A 22,760-nucleotide genomic window follows, 5' to 3' on the forward strand; every position below is an offset into this window, starting at 1 on the left:
AGCAAGGAACTAACCACTGGACTGTCCTTTCTCTCTCACAGGAGAGGCTTTTTCATCACCAACACCACCCTTGTCCAATGTTACATCTCTACAGAGATGTCCCACTATCTTATTAAATATAGAGACAAGAGAGCCTTCTCATTTCTAGCCTTTTCCACTCCCTCCTCCTCCTCCTTCACTGTTGAAAACCACACTACCTGACCCATCATCCAAACAGATGTGTCCCATTTGAGTCTTTTCTCTCTTCCTCATATCCAGGATCTTGCTAAAACTCTTATCTGTTCTTTCATGATAACATATCTAAAGTTTAGATTTTCCTTTCTCCTTTCCCACAACAGTCCCCCCCGTGCATGCCTTGGCATATCTCTTGTGGACTGTTATAACCTCCCACTTTCTGGCTTACTCACATCTCATCATGCAGCTTTCTACTTCAAATGTACTTTTGCTGCTGAAAATCGCCATGTCACTCCCCTCTTTGAATTATTTTCCTGGCTCCTTCTCATATTCAGGTCTCTCCCCTTAATCATCCAAGTCCTTGCACAACATTGCCACTACCTATATTTCTAATTTCAGTTCCTTTCTTTCCTTACCTCCTGCTGCCTGTACACTACTCATGTGCCTCCAATGCTATGGCTATAGTTTATAATGGATTAAATAATTTTTAGGTAATTAGTAACTTGCAGCTAGTCAAGCTACAGTAAAATGATGACAGGCAGTCTAATTAGAGACACAAGTTAGGTGGGATAATATCTTTTATTGGACCAACTTCTGTTCATCGAATAGACAAGCTTTCAAGTTACACAGATCTCAAAAGCTTGTGTCTCTCACTAACAGAAGTTGGTCCAAAAAAAAAGAATTGATACACACCTTGTCTTTCTGATATCCTGGGACCAGCACAGCTACAAGACGCTTGCAAACAGCAAGCAGTGTAATGGCATATTACAAGATGTTAGAGTCAAATGTTTTTATTCTGTCCAGTGTTACGCAATCATAGAATCATCATAAAATATCAGGATTGGAAGGGACCTCAGGAGGTCATCTAGTCCAACCCCCTGCTCAGAGCAGGACCAATCCCCAACTAAATCATCCCAGCCAGGGCTTTGTCAAGCCTGACCTTAAAAACCTCTAAGAGGAAGGAAGATTCTACCACTTCCCTAGGTAACCCATTCCAGTGCTGCACAACCCTCCTAGTGAAAAAGTTTTTCCTAATATCACTTAAACCCCCCACTGCAACTTGAGACCATTACTCCGCTTCTGTCATCTGGTACCACTGAGAACAGTTCTAGCTCCATCCCTTTGGGAACCCCCATCAGGTGTTGAAAGACTATAAATTCTCCCCTCATTCTTTCTCTTCTCCAGACTAATATCCCAGTTCCCTTCAGCCTTCCCCCTAATCATTTTTGCTTCCATCCGCTGGACTCTTTTCCATCCTTCTCTGTAGTGTGGGGTCCAAACTCGGACGAGCAGTACTCCAGATGAGGCCTCACCAAGTCGAATAGAGGGGAATGGATTCACATCCCTGCGATCTGCTGGCAGTTGCCCCTACATATACAGCCCAAAGGCCGTTAATCTTCTTTTGGCAACAAGGGGCACACTGTTGACTTCATATCCAGCTTCTCATCCCCTGTAACCTTTAGGTCCTTTTCTGCAGAACTGCTGCCTAGCATTCGCATTTCTAGTCCTTAACAGTGCCGTGGGATTCTTCCGTCCTAAGTGACAGGACTTCGCACTTGTCCTCGTTGAACCTCAGATTTCTTTTGGACCAATCCTTAATTTGTCCCTGGGTCCCCTCTGTATCTATCCCTTACCCTCCAGTGTGTCTTACCATTCCTCTCAGTTTAGTGTCATCTGAAAAATTGCTGGGGTGCAAGCCATGCCATCCTCCAGATCAAGGTCGGCAACCTTTCAGCAATGGATTCGTTGCCGAGTCTTCATTTATTCACTCTGATTTAAGGTTTCGTTTTGCCAGTGATACATTTTAACGTTTGTAGACGGTCTCGTTTCTATTAAGTCATAATATCTAACTAAAATATTGTTGTATGCATAAAGAAATAAGGTTTTTAATGTTAAGAAGCTTCATTTAAAATTAAATTAAAATGCAGAGCCCCCCCGACCGGTGGCCAGGAACCTAAGCAGTGAGAGTTGCTAGCTGAAAATCAGCTCGTGTGCTGCCTTTGCACACCATGCCATAGGGCCTGGACCCTGCTCCAGATCATTGAATGAAAGATATTGAACAAAAACTGGACCCAGGACTGGACCCTTGGGGCACTCTGCTTGATACCAGCGGCCAACTAGACATGGAGCATTGTACCAAACCTATGGGAGCCCGAATGATCTAGCCAGCCTTCTATCTACCTTGTATCCATTCATTCCAGCCTACTTCTTTACACTTGCCAGCAAGAATACTGTGGGGAGACCATATCAAAAGCTTTGTAAGTCAAGCAATAACACATCCATCTGCTTTCCCCTCATCCAACAGAGGCCAGTTATCTCATCATAGAAGGCAATTAGGGTAGTCAGGCATGACTTGCCCTTGATGAATCTATGCTGACTGTTCCTAATCACTTTCCTTTCCTCTAAGTGCTTCAGAATTGATTTTTTGAGGACTCACTCCATGGTTTTTCCAGGGACTGAGGTGAGGCTGACTGGCCTGTAGTTCCCCGGATCCTCCTCCTTCCCTTTTTTAAAGATGGGCACTACGTTAGCCTTTTTCCAGTCATCCGGAACCTCACCCGATGGCCATGAGTTTTCAAAGATAATGGCCAATGACTCTGCAATCACATCTGACAACTCATTTAGCATCCTCGGATGCAGTGCATCCAGCCCCATGGACTTGTGCTCGTCCAGCTTTTCTAAATAGTCCTTAACCACTTTTCTCCACAGAGGGCTGGTCACCTCCTCCCCATGCTGTGCTGCCCAGTGCAGTAGTCTGGGAGATTACCTTGTTTGTGAAGACAGAGGCAAAAAAAGCATTGGGTACATTAGCTTTTTCCACATCCTCTGTCACTAGGTTGCCTCCCTCATTCAGTAAGGGACCCACACTTTCTTCTTGTTGCTAACATACCCGAAGAAACCCTTCTTGTTACTCTTAACATCTCTTGCTAGCTGCAACTCCAAGTGTGATTTGGCCTTCATGATTTCACTCTTGCATGCCTGAGCAATATTTTTAAACTCCTCCCTGGTCATTTGTCCAATCTTCCACTTCTTGTAAGCTTCTTTTTTGTGTTTAAGATCAGCAAAGATGTCACTATTAAGCCAAGCTCGTCGCATGCCATATTTAGTATTCTTTCTACACATTGGGATGGTTTGTTTGAGATTAGGTGCATTATGGGAACAGGAGTAGGAGACGTTGCTCTTTTGTTTTTTGAACCATCAAGTATTGACTTCTTTTGGAGGTAATATAATACCAAAGTAGCTGGATGAGGGTCTGATCTAGTGTGACCATTCTAAATCACCATGGACTATCTTCTCCAATTGGTGAATGGAGAGAAATTCTTCCACTTAAAAAAGATGTATATAATTTCTTCCCCAGTGCACCTGTAGGACAATAGAGACTATTGTTTTACCAAGAATGTAGACTTTTTGTTCCTTGAAACGCCTGATAAACTGTTCTAAATTCCTTTAAAACCTTGAAACAATTGATGCTCTTTTTGGCAATGGAAAAAAATAATTGAAATCACCAAAATGTTTAACTTTGGAAAACTATTCAGTCTGCACATAGCTTTTCCATTGTGGTTTGTAACAGAGTCAACACCAACTCCTTTTGAAATATGAGATGGAAGCACCATCCACTTCACAGGGTTGTCGCAAACCAGAGGATAAATTATTCTCTTAATGCACTTTCATAACTCCCAATAACATTTATGGGAATTACATGAAATCACTGAGAGGAGACTGTACCCTTTTGTTAAATTGGGAGATCCATTGTGACAGATTTTCTGACGATGTTAGATCAAATTCAGATTATATTCACATCATCGCTTTATTATTTTAAATCTCTTTACCAGTCACTGTTCTATTTTAATGAAAATTCCCCTCATGAGCAACTTTCGTATGTAAGACAGGGCAAAGTATTATTAAAAATAATAAAGATGGTTTAATTTGAGCCTGGTCACAGGTTTAGTATCTGCATAGGTGGTGGTTAGGGGAATTATTTTTGTTGTTATTTGATTATAATTATACCAGTGCAACCTCTAGTATTGATTCAGTTATACTAGTTATAAAGGTGCCTGCACTGGCACAGCTTAGTCCACTTCCTGTCACTGCGACTTTAAATCGGTTTAATGGCCGATATACCGATTTAACGCTGTACCCGTTCACACGACGTCGTCATTAATATCGAGTTAAACGGCTCCTTAAATCGATTTCGGAACTCCTCCCAAACAAGAGGAGTAGCGCTAAATTCGATAGTGATAACTCGGATTAGGGTTCATGTGGACGGAAATCGACGTTATTGGCCTCCGGGCGGCATCCCAGAGTGCAGCACTGACCGCTCTGGACAGCAATCTGAACTCGGATGCAGCGGGCAGGTAAACAGGAAAAGCCCCGCGAACTTTTGAATTACATTTCCTGCTTGCCCAGCGTGGAGCTCTGATCAGCACGGCTGGCGATGCAGTTTGAAATCGAAAAAGAGCTCCAGCATAGACCGTACGGGAGATACTAGGTCTGATCGCTGTATGGGGAGACAAATCTGTTGTATCCAGCTCCGTTACAGAACACGAAATGCCAAAGCGTTTGAATAAAAAACTCCAGGATACACAGCGCTGCGTGACAAGCGTAACGGGAAGCCAGAGACTCAAATGGACGCTCATGAAGGGAGGGAGGGGGTACTGAGGACTCCAGCTATCCCACAGTCCACAGCAGTCTCTGAAAATTATTTGCATTCTTGGCTGAGCTCCCAATGTCTGTAGGTTCAAACACAGTGTCTGGCGTGGTTCAGGGAACAGCTCCTCAGTTTATTTCCCCCCCCCACCACGTGAAAAAAAAAAGGGAAAGATTGCTGTGCTATGGCGTTTGCTCAATGCACTCCGCGAAAAAGGCGCCAAAGGGTTGTCTGCTGCCTTCACAAAGGGAGGGGTGAGGCTGTACCCAGCACCACCCGGGGCAGTGTTTTCTGCCCCATCAGGCACTGTGCTCTCAACACGGAAGTGGGAACTATGGGATAGCTGAGGAACAGCTACCCACAGTGCACCGCTCCTGAAATCGATGGTAGCTTTGGACCATGGACGCAAACAATCGATTTCGGGATCCCACTGTGGACGCGCTAAACCGATTTTATTAGATCTGTTTTGTAATATCGGTTTAAGCTAATTCGAAATAATCGTGCAGTGTAGACGTACCCTGTGTGAGCATTAGCTATACTACGTTTATAGAGGTGTAACTACATCTACAGGAGGAGGATTGTACCACTTTAACTATACCAATATGGGAAAATTATATCCTGTCCATTTCATAACTGTTTACTGGTATAGCTTAAAGCAGATCAATATCCTGTAACGGAAAGGGTGTGAACCTATGAAGCGTATCAAATAAAGTCTGAGTTAAGGCTGTCACCAGGTTAGTGTGTCTGTGTGTGTTTTGGGGGGAGGAGGTAATGCATTTGGTTTATGTACGGTTTGAACATGAATCTCTTGTTAAAACCGTATGAGGCTTTAAAATCATCTCAGTCTCTAGTTCTTTCTGTGTCTCAGACTTTTGGATTGCTGCCCATCGCCGTAGCATTTTGAGCTCTTTCCATATAGAATAGATTGGCACTAGTGAAGTTCTTGGTATACTTCATGGAGTGTATGGGTTAGTTCTAGCTAGACATTTTCTTTGAGATGGTTGTAGGAACGATCACTGTTTTCTTAGCTTGATTCTGCTTCCATTTAAATTAATGCATGTTTTGCCATTGACTCAATCGGAATAAGATAGGGTCTTCTTGCTCTAACCTGTTACTTATTTCTGTTCTTTCATTGTCCTCTTTGAACAGGAAAATTATATCCTGTCCATTTTCAACCACATATAAATCTCCTTGAGTATAGCACCATTTTATGGTAAAAGAATGGCAGCATGTTAAACATGAACACAGAATGTCATTTTATTTTCAGATGCGTATATTTGATGCAGTTTTCGGCTATGAATGCCAGTATAAGATAGTGAAAGTTAATTTACATATAGGTTTGGGTTTGTGGCCTATGGTCTCATTTACAGTGAGTTCAGGATGAGATTTAATAGCAAATACTATATTGTTTTGAGATAAACATAACTATATATTGCAGCATGGGGATGCTTGAAGGCCACTTTGAAAACAGTTTAAAAGAACATTTATTAACACAGATCTAGTTTGGAAATGATTATAGTTAAGAAGAACTCATCATGCGACATACAGACTAGCCAGTAAAAACTATTTAATATTAGTCACAGTAGTGTCCAGATACTCTTATCAGAACAGGGATCTATTTTTGTTTGTACAGTGCCAGGTGCATACAGGATCCTACCCCAACTATCTTACTCAATATTTTTAAAAATTACGAAGTGTTGGGCACCTTAATTTTTACATTCCCAAAGTGACACTCCAGAAAGGCTTGAATTTCCTTGAATACCTTTCCTCTGTAAAAATCAGACCTCTTTCAAACAGCAATTTAGGCATCCCAAAGTGTTAGTCATTTTGGAATATTTTAGACTAAGGGTTCTGATCCGGGAAATATTTACTCCTGGGGGTATAGCGACATGAACAGTCCATTGAACTTAATTACTCAGGTGAGTAAAATTAGATGCATGGATGTTTGCAGGATCAAACCCTAGGTAGTACATTTTTGAAACACAACACGGATAAAAATACGGCAGCATGTTAAACATCCTCTTTTTTGTGCTTCTCCCTGAGTCCCAGACCCAATAAACTCCAGCAGTGCTCTGAATATTCGACTTGTTCTAAAGGCGTTGTCCATCTTGCTGCATAAACCTCCTCCCAGCTCTCTCCTTCGGCTGTGTGGGTGGGTGTCCGTGCAGAGAAACGGAGCCCGAGCGAGCACTCAATCTTGTCTGTGAGACCAAACCAAGTTATGGCAGAGCTGTAAGCCGCTGGACTTTGAACAAGTGCTAGGGGAACGGGTTTCCTCCCCCTCTGAGCCGCTTGTGGATTGCGTCAGTGCTGGGAGGATTCTGGAGCTCAATGAACTTTTAAAATAATTTTTAAAAAAAACACTCTACGCCCACCTCTTCCCCTCAAAGGTTGGTTTGAAATGGGCTCCAGCTGCTGCCCTGTGCCAGGGGTTAATCACCTTCTCCCCAGCCCTGCTCAGCACCCCTAGGGCCGTGGCAGGAGTACAGAGCTTGCTGCTGCGCCGGGGACCTGGCTCTGCTGTGTGTGATATTTAAACCCGGCTCTGTGCAGCAGCCTGTAGCAAAGCAAAGCTGAGCTCCGGCGGCGGAGCACCCGCCAAGGATCCAGCGCCGCGCGTGTGCGCCGCGTGGGGGGAGCAAGCAGGAGGTCGCTTGGCAGCACCGGCGCACGGGGTGGGAGATTGGAGGAGACTGAGCCGGCGGCTGGGAGAGGAGTGTGGGAAGCCATGCCCGGCACTGGGGGCTCCTGGCGGCCGAGCGCTGCTGCAGCGGGGAGACTGAGCTGCTCCTGAGGCGGAGGAGGTGCTGGAAGGGAAGGGGACATGCAGAACTCAGCCGCCGGCTGCTGCGGCGCTTTCACTGCCCGGGTAAGTGAGGTGGAGGGTGGGGAGCGTTGGCAGGTCATTGTGGGGGGAGCTGCCCAGAGCCTTCCTGCAGAGCGGGGGAGGGGCGAGCCCAAAGTTTAGTAGGGTGGGGGGTGGGGCAGAGAGTAGAGAGTTTGGGGGTAGGAGAGGAGACGGGAGGGTTGAAGATTGGGACGCGGGGAGATGGGAGTAGGGGTAGGCTCGGGAGCAGGGGGGTCAGGGTGGAGAAGGAAATGGAAGCAGTTGTGGGGTGAAGGGAGGGGCTAGAAGGTACTGCCAACCCTCCAGAATTGTCCTGGAGTCTCCAGGAATTAAAGATTAATCTTTAATTAAAGAATATGTCCTGTTGAAACCTCCTGGAATATATCCAACCAGAACTGGCAACCCTGAAGGGAAGATGAGATATAGGGGTAGAGTGATGGCAGATGGGCTGGAAGACAGGTGTGGGCTGGCAAGTAGGTCAGACTGTGTAGGTGGGGAGCAACCTGGGCACTTGGCCCCAGCTTAGCAGGGGGCAAGAAGAGATACTGACCTGCCTCCTTTGTCAGGGCACTGCTGTTGCCAAGGACTGGGGATCTTGTGGCCTGTGGGGTAGGTTCTGGGGCTGCGGGCTCTCTGCACAGCTGGAGGGCACCTGGCTAGTGCTGCTGGGTGCGGGTGGAGTGTGGTTAGCTGCACTTGGCAGTGATGGGACACAATCCGATCTGCCTGTGATATGGCCTTGCAGGGCTTTTATAAAAGCCCGGGATCCTCAGTGATTAAAACTTGCACTGGAAGGGGGCTGCACAGCGTGCAGGTCTGTGCCCTCAACATGGGGAATGGCTGGGGCGGCAGGAAGCTGGGGCAGTTTGCGCTGTATTTATCTAAAGATTCCATGTTTAAACCTTCCCTGGTTTGGGATGAAATACCAGATGCTGCGAGGTATCTCTGCAAGAAACAGTCGTTTATAAAACAGCTAATGCCTTGGCACTTAATTTTTCATTTAATAATTTCACATGTGCTTCGGGGTTTTAAAAAACCCACCTTACTTTGAAAATCTTATTTTTCTGTATACTAGAATATAAAATCTTTAGTCACTGAATAGATTTGTCTCTGTATGCTTGGTTTTGTTTTTTTTTAAGACTATCATTTTTTTGTGGCATACTGGCTCTATATTCATTCATTCTTCCCTTGTGGTATTTCCAACTCTCCTCTCAGCTGCAGTAAATATGAATTTTTTAAAATTTATTCTTAAAAATCACCCTTAAGTTGTACTTAATAAATATGCAAATATGGGTATATTTAGGGGAGAAATAATACTCGTCCTCTCTGTTAGTTTGTTCCTGGGGCAGAAGTGAATGTGCTGTAGAAAAATGTTTATTATAATGGACTTCAGGGGGCAGAGAGCGAAATAAAACTCCAACCTTATATGAGGACTAGCTCATATCAAAGAATCTTAGTGTGAGTTCTTTATATTGTAGCTCTACTGAATACTAATATAGAATAATGTTGTATTTAACAGTAAAGCACTTCTTACAAAAAATGTAACTGAATGTTGGAATCACAGGAAATTTTTATTTAAAATAAAGGTTAGTGTGTAGAGAAAGATTTCCCCTTATTAAATGCTTAGCAGTTTGAGCCCTGAGTGCAGTGCTCACCAAGAGAACAAAAGTAATTCAAAACAATCTGTTTAAATATGTAATTTAATATTCTCATAAGCATTTGAAGCTGTGACAATGTCCTGGCTCTCTAAGGAAATGTTTTCACAGAGACGTCAGATACAGAGTAATCAATCAGTTCTCATCCTCAAAGTAAACCCGCACAAAACTTTCAAAAGCCGAGCCTGGGAGCTTAAATTCACAACTTTGCTAGACCCTAAAAATCATGGTCTTAAACCATAAATCCTCTCTTTATTATTACAACAGTCTGTAACCCACTAATCCCCCTATTTGTCCTAAGGCTACAGGTGTGTTAGTGGGCCATGTCACCTTGAGTGGTCCCTTAGAATACATGCTAACGATTTATGCTAAACCAGAGGTCGGCAACCTTTCAGATTTGGTGTGCCGATCTTCATTGATTCACTCTAATTTAAGGTTTTGCGTGCCGGTAATACATTTTAACGTTTTAGAAGGTCTCTTACTATAAGTCTATAATATATAACTAAACTATTGTTGTATGTAAAGTAAATAAGATTTCTAAAATGTTTAAGAAGCTTCTTTTAAAATTAAATTAAAATGTAGAGTCCCCCTGACCGGTGGCCAGAACCCAGGCAGTGTGAGTGCCACTGAAAATCAGCTCGCATGCCACCTTTGGCACCCATGCCATAGGTTGCCTACCCCTGCGCTAAACTATCTGTTTCACTTTATATTTAACTGTGATACTCTGAGTACCTTTCCCAGACCTCTGTGTAACTCAAAAGCTTGTCTTTCTCATAAACAGAAGTTGGTCCAATAAAAGATATTACCTCACTTACCTTGTCTCTCTAAGGAAATGTTAGACATTTAGTCATAGTTAGGGTGACCAGATGTCCCGATTTTATAGGGATAGTCCCAATTTTTGGTTCTTTTTCTTATGTAGGCTTCTATAACCCCATCCCGATTTTTCACACTTGCTGTCTGGTCACCCTAGCCATAGTTCATGCATATGATATTGATGTAACCTTCAACAGTCAAGGTTAGCCCTGGGTTTGGGCTTTGGCTTTTTGTGTCCTCATTTAAATTTAAATTTGTAGCTCTTCAAAAAAAATATTTAGAAAATGTTAGTCTTTTCTTTTTTAAAAAAAGTAGTATGTGTGGTGAGATTACAGCAAAAATCATGATTCAGGAGGACTTTTTTTTCTGCAAGCCTATTTGAATGCAAACAAGAATCCTCCCTGTCCAAGTGTAAAATGCAATTTTATATGTAGGCGATATAACTTGCAAAACATGGTCTTAAATAAAAATTATAGCTGATTGAAGGCATCAGTGTGAAAGAGTTGTTATGCATGAATGCAAGGATCTGCAACAGTGGTCCAAGAATTAATAGAACAGAGGTACAGTAGAAACCATTTAATTGCTAAACTGATAAACATGCTTATTTAGTTGGGATGGCTGCTAGGGAATGGATCACACACAATGCATTTCCATGCTTCTAAACACTGCATAAATGGCACACCTAAATCTGCTTAAATAACGCACCTGGTGTTGGCTCCAGACATATTCAGATCAGTTATCAAGTGTGAGTTGCTGTTCGCTAGCATATTTTCCCCATTGTGCAGCTACCCTTTGTTCCTTACATGCTGTTTTCCCTGTTTATGGCTGCTAAATGAGTCAAACATGCCTTAGCGGCTTTTTTTAAATTACTGTTTTGCATTATGCTCATTTTTAAATCAATCTAATAAAAGTGAATTTGAGATGCAGTTTTTATAAATATGCTTCTAGTTATATGTCAAATTAATGGCATCATAAGCTCAAAGAATGGCTGAAATGTTACCGTTTATTTTTTCATAACAAAATAATATGTTGTGTGTTGTGTATTATGTCTTTGGTAGTACAACATAAGACAGATTCTGTTCTTAGTTGTGTTGGGGGTAAATCCAGATTTGGTTTTGTTTTTTTGTATTTTTTGTTTTTTACTTTCAGGGAGTTACTCCTCGTTCTTATTACACTAGTGTACTTCTGGTACCTTAGATACTAAGGGTTTGGCTACACTGGAGAGTTACAGCGCTGGTGGTGGCTTTACGGTGCTGTAACTTACTCGCCATCCACACTGGCAAGGCACATACAGCGCTGTATCTCCCTGGCTACAGCACTGGTTGTACTCCACCTTGTCAAGGGAAATAAAGAGAACAGCGCTGGTGCTGCAGCGCTGCAGTGCCAATGTAAACAGTGATTAATCTTACTACGCTCTAACTGACCTCCGGAATTTTCCCATAAGGCTTTTAAGTAAAGATAACACTCTTTTTGTTTTGTTGTGATGCCTCTCTTTGTTTTGTAGTGCACTCGGGGCTCCTGGAGCTACTTATCTAAAAAACAAACGCAGCTACTGTTTGCTCGAGCAGAGGTAGGCAGAGGGATGAATGTCCACAGCTAGTGTTTGCTTGAGGAGAGAAGCAGCGTGGCTTGGGTGGGGGGTCTGTTTCGGAGCAGCTGTTTATCTGGTCTGTGAGGAAAAAAACAAAAGGCTATTTGCGTTAAGTGAATGAGAGATATTACCTCACTTACCTTGTCTCTCTAAGGAAATGTTAGACATTTAGTCATAGTTAGGGTGACCAGATGTCCCGATTTTATAGGGATAGTCCCAATTTTTGGTTCTTTTTCTTATGTAGGCTTCTATAACCCCATCCCGATTTTTCACACTTGCTGTCTGGTCACCCTAGCCATAGTTCATGCATATGATATTGATGTAACCTTCAACAGTCAAGGTTAGCCCTGGGTTTGGGCTTTGGCTTTTTGTGTCCTCATTTAAATTTAAATTTGTAGCTCTTCAAAAAAAATATTTAGAAAATGTTAGTCTTTTCTTTTTAAAAAAAAGTAGTATGTGTGGTGAGATTACAGCAAAAATCATGATTCAGGAGGACTTTTTTTTCTGCAAACCTCTCGGTCCCAGCCTGGAGCACCCTCCTGCACCCCCAACCCCTCATCCCTAGCGCCGCCCCAGACCATGCACCCTGAGTTGGAGCTCTCATCTTTCCACCTCACCCCACCCCCAGCCTGGAGCCCCCTCCTGCACCCTGAACTCATTTCTGGCCCCACTCTGGAGCCTGCACCCCCAACTGGAACCTTCACCCCCTTCCAACCCCCAATTTCATGAGCATTCATGGCCCGCCATACCCAGATGTGGCCCTCAGGCCAAAAAGTTTGCCCATCCCTGGCATAGAGAATGCTAGGTGCATATAGCCCAGCATTATTCACTACAGTTTTCAGCATAGTAGCTGTTAGACTTGTGCAAAGTGATTTTAATCAACGTGGTATAAAAAAACCCAGCATTTGAAGTCAGGACTGCTGGGTTGATGATGGAGGTGGGGAGACATTTTTCAGAAATTTCCCCAGTGGAGGCATCCCTCAAGAGCGGAATTTGGATCTATGTCCTGTTAATAGAATAAACACAGTAAAAGGGCCCCTTCCGTCAACATTTATAAATGTGATTTAGTGCATCTTCCCAACCTTTTTCTTTCTGAGCTCTCCCCCCTCGCCCCCCGCATACGCTGCAGTAACTGGTTTTCTGCATGTAAAAGCCAGGACCAACGTCAAGGGGTAGCAAGCTGGGCAGTTGCCAGGGGCCTCCCACAGAGCTACATTGCTCTGGCTTCAGTTTCAGCCTGGGTAGTGGGACTCAGGGCCTTGGGCTTCAGTCCTATGTGGTGGAGCTTCAACTTTCTATTTTGGGCCTCAGTGAGTCTAATGCTGGCCCTGCTTGGTGGCCCCCCTGAAACCTGCTCGTAGTCCCTCAGGGGGCCTCAGACTCCAGGTTGAGAACCACTGACTTAGTGGTAACGTTCTGCATTCCCACACAGGAGAACTGAGTTTGCGTGTAGTCTTGCTCCCCAACTGGCAGGATCTTAAGAACAAGGGAGGCATATGTATCCAATTCAGCCTATGAAGGAGGGAGTGATTTGTTACAGCAAATAGGGTGGTGGTGGGGGGAGAACATTCTTCTTCTTTTTTCCCCGCCCTGGGCCTCTCTGTGTTGGAGATGCTCACAGACTTACCACAGCTCAGTTAGATGTCTCTTCTGAAAGAAAAATGTCTAGGTTTTAATGGTACTTGCATATAAACAGGGCTGATCAAACTTTGCTACATTTGGATGGGTAATTTAGGAGAAACTAAGTGGCACACCTAATTTCATAAGAAACAGCACAGATTAGAGCTGTCCCCATCTATTACATGGGAATGTGGCCTGCAGCAGTTACAGGTCTCAGCACATAAAGAACCAGATCACCTGGGCCACGGAAATAAAAATGCATCCTTACACATAGATGCATCATATTAACAATGAAGGTAGATATGGCAGATGAAGGCAGACATTGTAAAATTCTGTAAGCCCCTCTTTGGCCAACATTGATACACACAGTAAACCAAGCCTCCAAACAGGAATGAAAGAGAATTTTAATAACTACTTTGTCTTTGACATATTGTTTCTCTCACCAAGTTCACTAATAATTGAAGAGACGTTCTCAACTGTGACACTTTGCAAAGTATTGTCACAACTCATAGACTACATCTGACCACTATGAATGTGAGATACTTCTGCTGCCATTTTATAAGCTACTTAAAGCTGTTAATTAGATTTCACAGCAAATGTGGAGTAAGGAGTGGCCTATCTGTCTTGTATGAATACACACATTTCAGAAAATAGTTATTTTGTAAATTATGTTAATTTTTTTACCCAGTTATGAATATGAGTTTTGGACATAATTGTATACTTTGAGTTGGTTCCAGAGGGTATCTGAGGAATTCTTATCCTGATAACAACAGGGTCATAACATCTGAGAATAGTTTAAACATCTGAAGCAGAGAGGGGCAAAGATGAAAGTAATTATTTTGGTGGAGGTTGCCTGCTGAACTTAACATGCAATATTTTTCCTATTTTCTTGGAGATAACGGTAACTTAACTGTAAATACATTTTTGTGACTAGAAAAGTTATGGAGACACCTCTGTATAGGTTGTTTTTTCAATGTCCCAAAATATACTAAGAATTTAATAGGAAGACGTAGTCCCTGGCCCAAAGGGCTTATTGTCTTATTTTAGAGGTGATGCAGTGACTTAGGGTAATAAATAGTAGGGAGGGAATGGGCAGGGGAGCGGAGAAGGGAAGAGGGTGCAACAGTGAGGTCATATAGTTATTCCCATGCACTTGTTTTAACAAAGAAATAAAATGCAAAATACACTCGTGCATAAATCCCATATCCAGTTGAGAGGGGGAAGGGAAGCATTGTCAGATACATCATTAATAGACAGCCTTCAGTTGACTAGTCCCAAGCAAAAAAATTAAATGATCTCTTGTAAATCCCATGTCTTCAGAAAAACTCTGGCTATATAATGGGAATGGACAGATCATCAGTTTTGTGGGGTTTTCTTAATACACATTTCTGTTTATCAGAATTTTTGTGTCTCTTCAGGAGGGAATATCTCTACTAATGTGCACCTCCCAACCTTTTGATTCCTCCTCCCCAAATGAACTGCTCTAGGATCTGCCTCTATTACTGCTCTTGACTTTCCCAAGTAGTACTTGCACTGTGAAACTGACATGATACTTGCCTGTTTCACTGCTGCAGGCTGAATTCTGAACATGACGAATGAAAACTGACAAGACTGGTCAGTGTGCACTCTGTCATAGCTTAGCAAAGCTCTGGGTGGAGCAGAGGTACAAGAGCAGTCAGCCTGCAGTTTTAGGAAAACTTTTTTCCCCCCATAACCACACGGGCTTGAATTTGTTCTTTTAAATAAAATCTTAGATTCTGCAGAAATTGATTTAATTCATCCATGAATCGTAAAGAAACTTGCTGGGGTGAATAATTAGATCAGGCTTGAAAAGTCAACCTATGTATATGAATTGGGAAATAGCCCTTGCTAAATATTGTGTCGTCGTACAGCTAGATATCTGCTAGTTTAAAAATAAGAATCTTGTGCTCCTTCCTCCTTCCCTCCTCATGAGTGTAGAAACTGTGTGTAATTTCTCAGACCAGTGGTTTTGTCATGGCTTGAGAAAAGTCTTAATCAAAATTTATCCCAAGAAACAAATTCTGGTAGCGATGATCTGATGATATTGGTATGAAGTAATCTACTGGGGGAGAGAAAATTTCTAACTTGCTTTATGGATAGAACATTAAGCTTCTTTCATTGTGCTGGGCTATTTCTACTCAGTCACTTCTGGTCTTTACAAAAGGCAGATAGTTTCCCATGTGTCACTTTTAATTGATTTCCACTGCACTATGTGAACTCACTGGCACAAGTCCAAAGAAAGCTGGTACATAGGGAATTAATCAAAAATTGACTCATTGATCACTTGATGGGATGAAATAATTAGCTCTTGATATTCTCTTTATAGTTTCTTATGGGTACTTTGACTTCTATTAGCAAAAGAAAATTCCTTTAGGCCAAAAGATTATCAACCAGCATTGAAATTTAAGAAATGTCTCAGTATTCGTTCATCTAGGGCATGCCCCTGCTTGCTTAGAAATCAATAGCAGCTGAGCTGTTGTTTCCAGTGGGAGCAGGATCAGGGTCTTAGGGACTGATGCTGCAAACAGTTTACCTCTGGGCATAATCCTTACTGCCATGAGCAGTTCTAGGCAATAGGACAATTCTCAATGTGTCTTGTGATAAGAGAGTGTAGGACTACAATTTAAATTGTAAATACAGAACATGCTTATTTATTACTTCAACAACAGCAACAAATTTCTGTAAATCCTCCATATCCATTTTGAAATAGCATGATTGCCAGGAAGTTCAGAGTTAGTGCTGAAACACTAGCCTGAAATCATCCCACCATTTCTAGGCCCATGCAGCCAAATTCAGCCCTGGTATTAAGGGACATGCTTCTAATTGAAATCTATGAGTTGCAGCAACTTATGCTAGATCTGAATTTGGCTTGTAATTTATGTCCGTTGTGACTTCACAAGACAAACATACTGTTCACTCAACAGGTTTTACCACAATCCTGGTAAAAATCTCTATTTAGATACATTGTTCCTTTAAAGATGATTTTTTTTTGACTCAGTAAATAAAATTATATTAGTCAAAAGTACCCAGAGGGCCTTAAATTTACATTATGGATAAGTACCCTGCACTATTGTAGCTCACAGATCCAGTACTCCTAGTATATTGTTTTAATTTCTGATGTACCTGGCTACATCTTTTTTTAAATCATTTTGTTTAAAAAAAAAAATACTTCTTTCTCTGCTGGGTTCCTTTAACTTTTTGCCAACTTTCAGCACTCAACAAAATGTCTCAAAAAATTTAGATAAACTCTTGCAAATTGTGAATGTTTCTACTTCTAACAGGATGAAAAACTGCACGTACTTTGTTTCTCATTTAGGGGGCTTAGGGTATTTTAGGTATATGGGGACATAGCCTTTTAAAAAGAACCTCCTTGTTCACATGAAAGATTTTGATAAATGGGAACATTTTTATTTATTGTTTTTGCATAAATGGTTACTTGTTTTCCCTCTCCCCACATTAGATCTGCAAGTAAAGAGGAAATAGAAGACATTAACCCACCTGTTTGGAGAGAACGCAAAATCAGCACAATATGGCACAGCCTAGCATTGTTCTTGGATTATTCATAATGACTGTTTTATCAATGCTGGATGGAAGTTCAGCTTTCCTATTAAATCAGCGTCTGAAGGGGAGATTTCAAAGAGACCGCAGAAATATCCGTCCAAACATCATTCTCGTTCTTACTGACGATCAGGATGTAGAACTTGGTAAGAGCCAGAGTATTTTAGCTCACAGATATGGCATTGCTTTTGCTTGGGGCTAGATTCTGCTCTCAGACACTCTAGTGTAAATGAACATTTTGACCAGTGCAGCAGAGAACAGGATCTAATCCCTAATCTGCAAACAAATTTTTTTCTGTGTGAAATATATAATAGAAGGAACAAGTGGTAAAATATTGTAAAAACTTTTTTATCTGTATATGTAAAATATTTTTCTAGTAATATATTAATTCACTGACAGCAAATGTAACATCAATATAAGATTTGATACATTCTGTCTCAGGGTTTATATCCTGCTTTGATAGGGAAACAAAACTCTGATTTTTAATGTTTATTTTCAATTTACTTATTAATGTTATGTGCACAAGCTGGGAAGTTGCACATAAAGATGGTAGGTTTAGATGCATAACTGGCTTTTCACATAATTACCCAATTTCCTTGTGAAACTGCAGTATTTGAAGCACATTGTTTTTTCATCTCTAAATTCCATTATTTAATAGTATTCCAAGAAATTGAAACTCTTTTAGGGTTTTTTTCCCACGAAGATAAGTATTTGATTACTGCCAAGATCATTTAGGATCAGAAGATTCTACCTGCTTATCCAGCTCTGGTCATCTGTTCCACTAGTTGAAGTTATAATTGTTGAAGAAAGAAGATTAAGCAAAGAAAGTTTGTTTAATCTTAATGATTTGACATTATGATTAAGTTGAGAAGTTTGCTGAAAAATTAACCTATATCTTTGCAGAATGTTGCGTATAGTGAGAAGTAATTACCAGAAAGCAGTTTTATATGAGTAGTTTTTTAAGTACATTTATAAATGGATTTATGAAGCACATGTCTGTTTAAAAGTTGAGGGGATAGAATCCGTTTTGTGTTTCTTTTGAGCGCTGTTAAAGCAAATTTCCAGTATAGTAGATGAGAAAACAAATTGTGGGGGGGAGGGGGGGCATTATAGTAAAATGAAGGAATTTTGATTTATGCAGGGACAGCGGCTGTCCTAAACCAAAAGTGTATGATGACATCATGACAAAGCGTTTATAGATACTTTCTTTTTATCAGTGTTTCAGCATGTCATAAGCTATATCCCAGTTGTCACTTGGTTCAAAAGGTAACTAGAAAGTTTTCTGGTGTAACAGGATAAGAAATAAAACGTTAGTTTAAGTGAGGCAGGTTCCAAAGGTTTTGTTTGTTTATTTGTTTTTTTGGAGTAATGGTTATGTTTTTCACAATTAGACAGACCAGTTTCAATAATGCATATCCAAAAAACCCAAGTACATTATCTCACAGTCTCATGTGACCAAAATCCAGAGGGTGGTCCTAAAAAATTTATCACTTCCTATTTTATGCCTGCCTGCCTGTCTCTGATGCAATTGTTAATGTCCTCTGGGCAGTATACTTCTTTTCTCAGGTAATCTGATGTCTCTTTCCAATTTCAAGCACACTGGGCATCTGTCCACACAAATTAGGGTCCGGCTGGAGAAAATGCATTTGATGACGCTGAGATTTGATATTATCATATTCCAGTTAATGGCTTCATGAGACCAGATGTTTGTTTGAGATCATTTTTTATTCTTAAATTGGCCAAATTTATCTATCCATACTGCTGTTTATGAGTATTGGAGTTAATGCATTCAGGAACATGGAAACAAGATGTCAGTTACAGTTTCGTCTACAGATTGCAAATGCAAGCTAACAAAAATTTGGAAATGTTTAGAGGTGCAATTTAGAAAACTGAGCACGGCGAAGATTACCAGTATTTCTGAGGAAATTCAGAAGGAAGTTGTGCTTTTGGTGGGCAGAGTTGGCATGTGACTTCATTTTGTTTTTCTTCAGAGATTGTTTTATGGCTATTTCTGATGTGAAAGGAGAGAGGATACAATATCAGGTTCAAACAGCCTTCCTCTTATTTTAACCTAAGGTGTGTTTAACAATATAGCAGTAACAGGTGTGGTTTGCCAAAAGGAGATGCAGAGCATTCAGGAAAGGGGCTTAACTTCCCTTTTATTTGTTCTGCTGTTAATCATACTTTTTACTCAGGAAACCAAACCCTAACCATGGATTGAAACAAGGGAGGCTCTGATGAAAAGACTGCATAATCCTTGGGTCAAAGGATTTGGAATGTGCTGTACTGGATATAAATGAGAGAAGATAACTGCTTTCTTGTGACCTCTCAGAAGACTGAGGAGGCATTTAGTCAACTATTGGAACAGGCATGCTTAGTGGCTTGTCTTCCTAATTATGAGAATTGTACTGAGTAGTGAACAAGTTGGTATATGGGTAAAAAGAGGCGAAATATACTGGTGGTAGAAAAGGCTTAAATTACACCCAGAGATTCATTAATCTAATTGGAAAATTAGAATCTAAGCTGTCCTAGTGCTGATGTCCAATGCATTATAGACCCAGGATCTCCAGTTTAATTTGGACTGAGGTTTGAATATCATATTACTGTAGTTACAATAGGTCAGTGGTTCTCACCCTGTAGACCGCTTATGGCCCAATCAGCACACAGCTGCAGCTCCCATAATATCCTCAGGGCCATAAATGGAGTGGGGCAGGAGGAGCACCTGCTGGGGTGCAGAGCCCGTGGGAGGGGTGCAAAAATCAAGCCCCCCTGGCAGGATGAGGCCCAGTGACATCAGCCCCCTCCTCCCCCAGCAGGATTGGGCCTAGCAGCATCAGCAGGAGGCCAGGATGATTAGCATCTCTCACCCTGCAGGATCATGGATCCAGTGACCTCCACTGGAGCAGACTCCCTGGCACTGGGACTGCAGCGGCAGGCAGGCAGGGCAGGTTGCACAGCTCAGCTACCTGCAGTGGAGATTGGAAGTCAGCAGATGTGGGGAGAGGTGCAGGGGCTATGGGGAGGGGAGTGCAGCCGGTGCATGGGGTACAGACTCTAGTTGGGTGGCTGGGGGCAGTGCTTGGATGGGGAGCTAGGTACTGGGGCACAGTCCCTGGATGGGGGTTGAATGCTTGGGGGGGCAGTCCTTGGGGGGACTGGGGACAGTTGCTGGGGTAGGCTGCGGGGCAGTCCTTTGGGAGGGGGGGAACTCGATGCTGGAGGAGCCAGTCCTGGGTGGGGAGGAGTGGGGTTCTGATCTGGACAGAGTACCCTGTCTCTGCAGGACAAACACCATGAGCAACACGTAATGCAGGCTGGAAGATGCTAAGCCTCCCAGAACCTTGTGCTGCTTGGGGCAAGGCGCAGTGGCAGATTTTGGGGGCCCTGGAAAAATCTCCTCCCACCCTGGGCCCCAGGCTGAAGGATTTCTCACTTCCCGGGGCACAGAGCTTTTCTGGTCTTGGGGCCGCCGGGGGTGGGACGGAGCAACCAGCAGGAGGCTCAGGGAGGGGGAACAGGGGTGGAACTGCAGGGGAAAGGGCAGAATGGGGAGGGGCCATGGGCAGAACAGGGGAGAGGTTCCGGGCTCACAGCTCCAGCCAGGACCAAGAGCTCCACCTTGTTCCTGGCTGAGGCTGAGAGCTCGACCCCAGCTGAAGCCGAGCTTTCAGCCCCCTCCTGCCCCAGCTGAAGCCATAGGGGTGGGGCCTCGGCCAGAAGAGGCAGGGCAGGAGGCTAGCTTCACGAAGAGGAAGCTTCACCTGCTGCCCATGGCAGGCACGTGTGCTAACCCAGTGTTGGAGTGGTCTGGATGCTGGGAGGGACAGTCCCTGGGGGGTTGGGTGATGGGAGGACATTCTCTGGCTGGGGGACAGTCTGGGGAGAGGCTTGGGGGCAGTCCCTGGGTGCAGGTGCTGTGTGTGTGTGGGGGACAGTCCCTGACTGGGGGCTTGGGTGCATGGGCGGGGACATTCCCTGGCTGTGAGGCACCCCACACCAGGCAGGCCTCCCCACCTTTGTAGGCAGGCTCCACAGCCATGTTCTCCGGGTGCTCAGCCCAACTGTGCTGCCAGCAGCAGCACGGAAGTGACGGTGGCAATATACCATGCCATGACACCCTTACAGCAAATTAATTGTAACAGTAATATTTTGATTTATTTTGCTAATTTAAAATGCTCTTGGTAGACATTTGCCAGTGTTTAAATGAAAGGTACTATATCAATATGAATCATATTGCTGCCATATAACACATACTAAACCTTATGTTTTGTAGATGTACAGATTGTGTGTGTGTGGATATGGCCCATACATAACACACAGAGAGCTGCATATGTGGCCCATAATGGTAAATAGATTGAGAATTAGAGCCCTGCGTGGATACAAATTTATATTCACAGATATAAATCGGTTTTCGTAGAACTGCAGGGCTCCCCTGGGAACCGCAGTAATGAAGGGAGCAGAAACGGGCTGCCGCTCTCAGGAGCCAGCATCCCATGCTGGCAACTCCTCCAGCACAGTTGTACCCCCACCCCCAGTCCTGCCCCCATCCCTTCCGCGCAGCTGTCTGCATCTCCAGTCTGGGAGTGTGTGCGCCTAGGGTGACCAGATGTCCCAATTTTATAGGGACAGTCCCGATTTTGGGGGCTTTTTCTTATATAGGCTCCTATTACCCCCACCCTCATCCTGATTTTTAGAACACAAGAGCAAGACCAGGACAGCTGCTGATGAGCCTGATGCCCGCCCTAGTGGGCAGGGCTGTGGGCGATACAGCCGCTCTGGAGGAGCTGCTGGAGTGGAACGCTGGCTCCTGGAAGCCGCGGCCCCATGTTCTTTTCCTAAACAATCGTGTTCTCTAATTGATCAGCAATGTAACAACGTTAACCGGGATGACTTTAAGGGAGGAGTTACTGTACTTCATTCATGTTAGTGAGATCTGAGTAACTTGTTGATGTATGTCCTATTGAATAAGTACAGATCTGGCACAAGAGGACAATGTGCTTGGCAGTTTTCAGACATAGAGAGAGGCGATCTGTTAGCAGCTTTTAAAAGAAAGAAGTACAAAGAGGGAAAATTGGGGAGAAATAGAAAGCAAGCATAATGTTTATGAGAGCATTCACTAACATTCCAGAGGTTGAATAGACATGTCCACCTACAGGTATCTCTCAAATTTAGCTACAAAACAGATGAAGTCACTTGGAGATTAATTCAAGCTCTTTAACAACTGTAGCTGCCAAAAACTTATATTAATTGTATGATCTCTGACAATAAAATGCTAGTTAATGAAACATTCAATATTAAATCTTCAAACAGCTGCTAAAGTTATTTATTTATGTTGAGCAAGTTTCTACTATTGGCTTATACTGAAGAATTCACAATAAATTCTGCTCCTGCAGACAATCATTTAAATTCACATACAAGATTTTTATATTGCCCTTTTTAATATTTATATCTTTTAAAGATGTTAATGTATTTTAACACCTAAAGGGAAATCTAATCTTTAACATTACATACCATTATTGGTTAGCTTGAGAGACTTGACTGGATCCTGCTATCAGAGCACAGGAAAGTAGTTTCTCATGGACTAATATTTGAATGCTTGTATGACTAATGCTTTGTATTTGTGCTGTGATCATATATTTTGCAAATGTGAATACAGAGATAAACTTTGCTATGGGTATGTAATAGTGAATGTACTCAGACAAGTCTCCAGAAGAAGATCCAGTCATAGTGTGAATATTTAATAAATACAAGCAAGCAGGGGATGTGTGGTAAACAGTATGCAGTGAGGCATATTTTTAAGGCATGGCAAAATGTGTGTTTCAAAAACACGTG

At 42.7% G+C, this 22,760-nt stretch overlaps 1 protein-coding gene across 1 annotated transcript in view; it reads left to right on the forward strand.

Annotated features, from left to right (window-relative positions):
- SULF2 (sulfatase 2) overlaps nt 1-22,760 on the forward strand; it is a 191,160-nt gene that overhangs the window by 76,590 nt on the left and 91,810 nt on the right. Inside the window, exon 2 of the mRNA XM_032767360.2 lies at nt 16,831-17,074. Within this exon, the coding sequence (XP_032623251.1) occupies nt 16,900-17,074 (175 nt within the window). The 5' untranslated portion in view covers nt 16,831-16,899. The remainder of the gene's footprint in view (nt 1-16,830; nt 17,075-22,760) is intronic.

Source organism: Chelonoidis abingdonii, chromosome 14 (genome assembly GCF_003597395.2).
Source record: "Chelonoidis abingdonii isolate Lonesome George chromosome 14, CheloAbing_2.0, whole genome shotgun sequence".
Taxonomy (NCBI): Eukaryota; Metazoa; Chordata; order Testudines; family Testudinidae; genus Chelonoidis; species Chelonoidis abingdonii.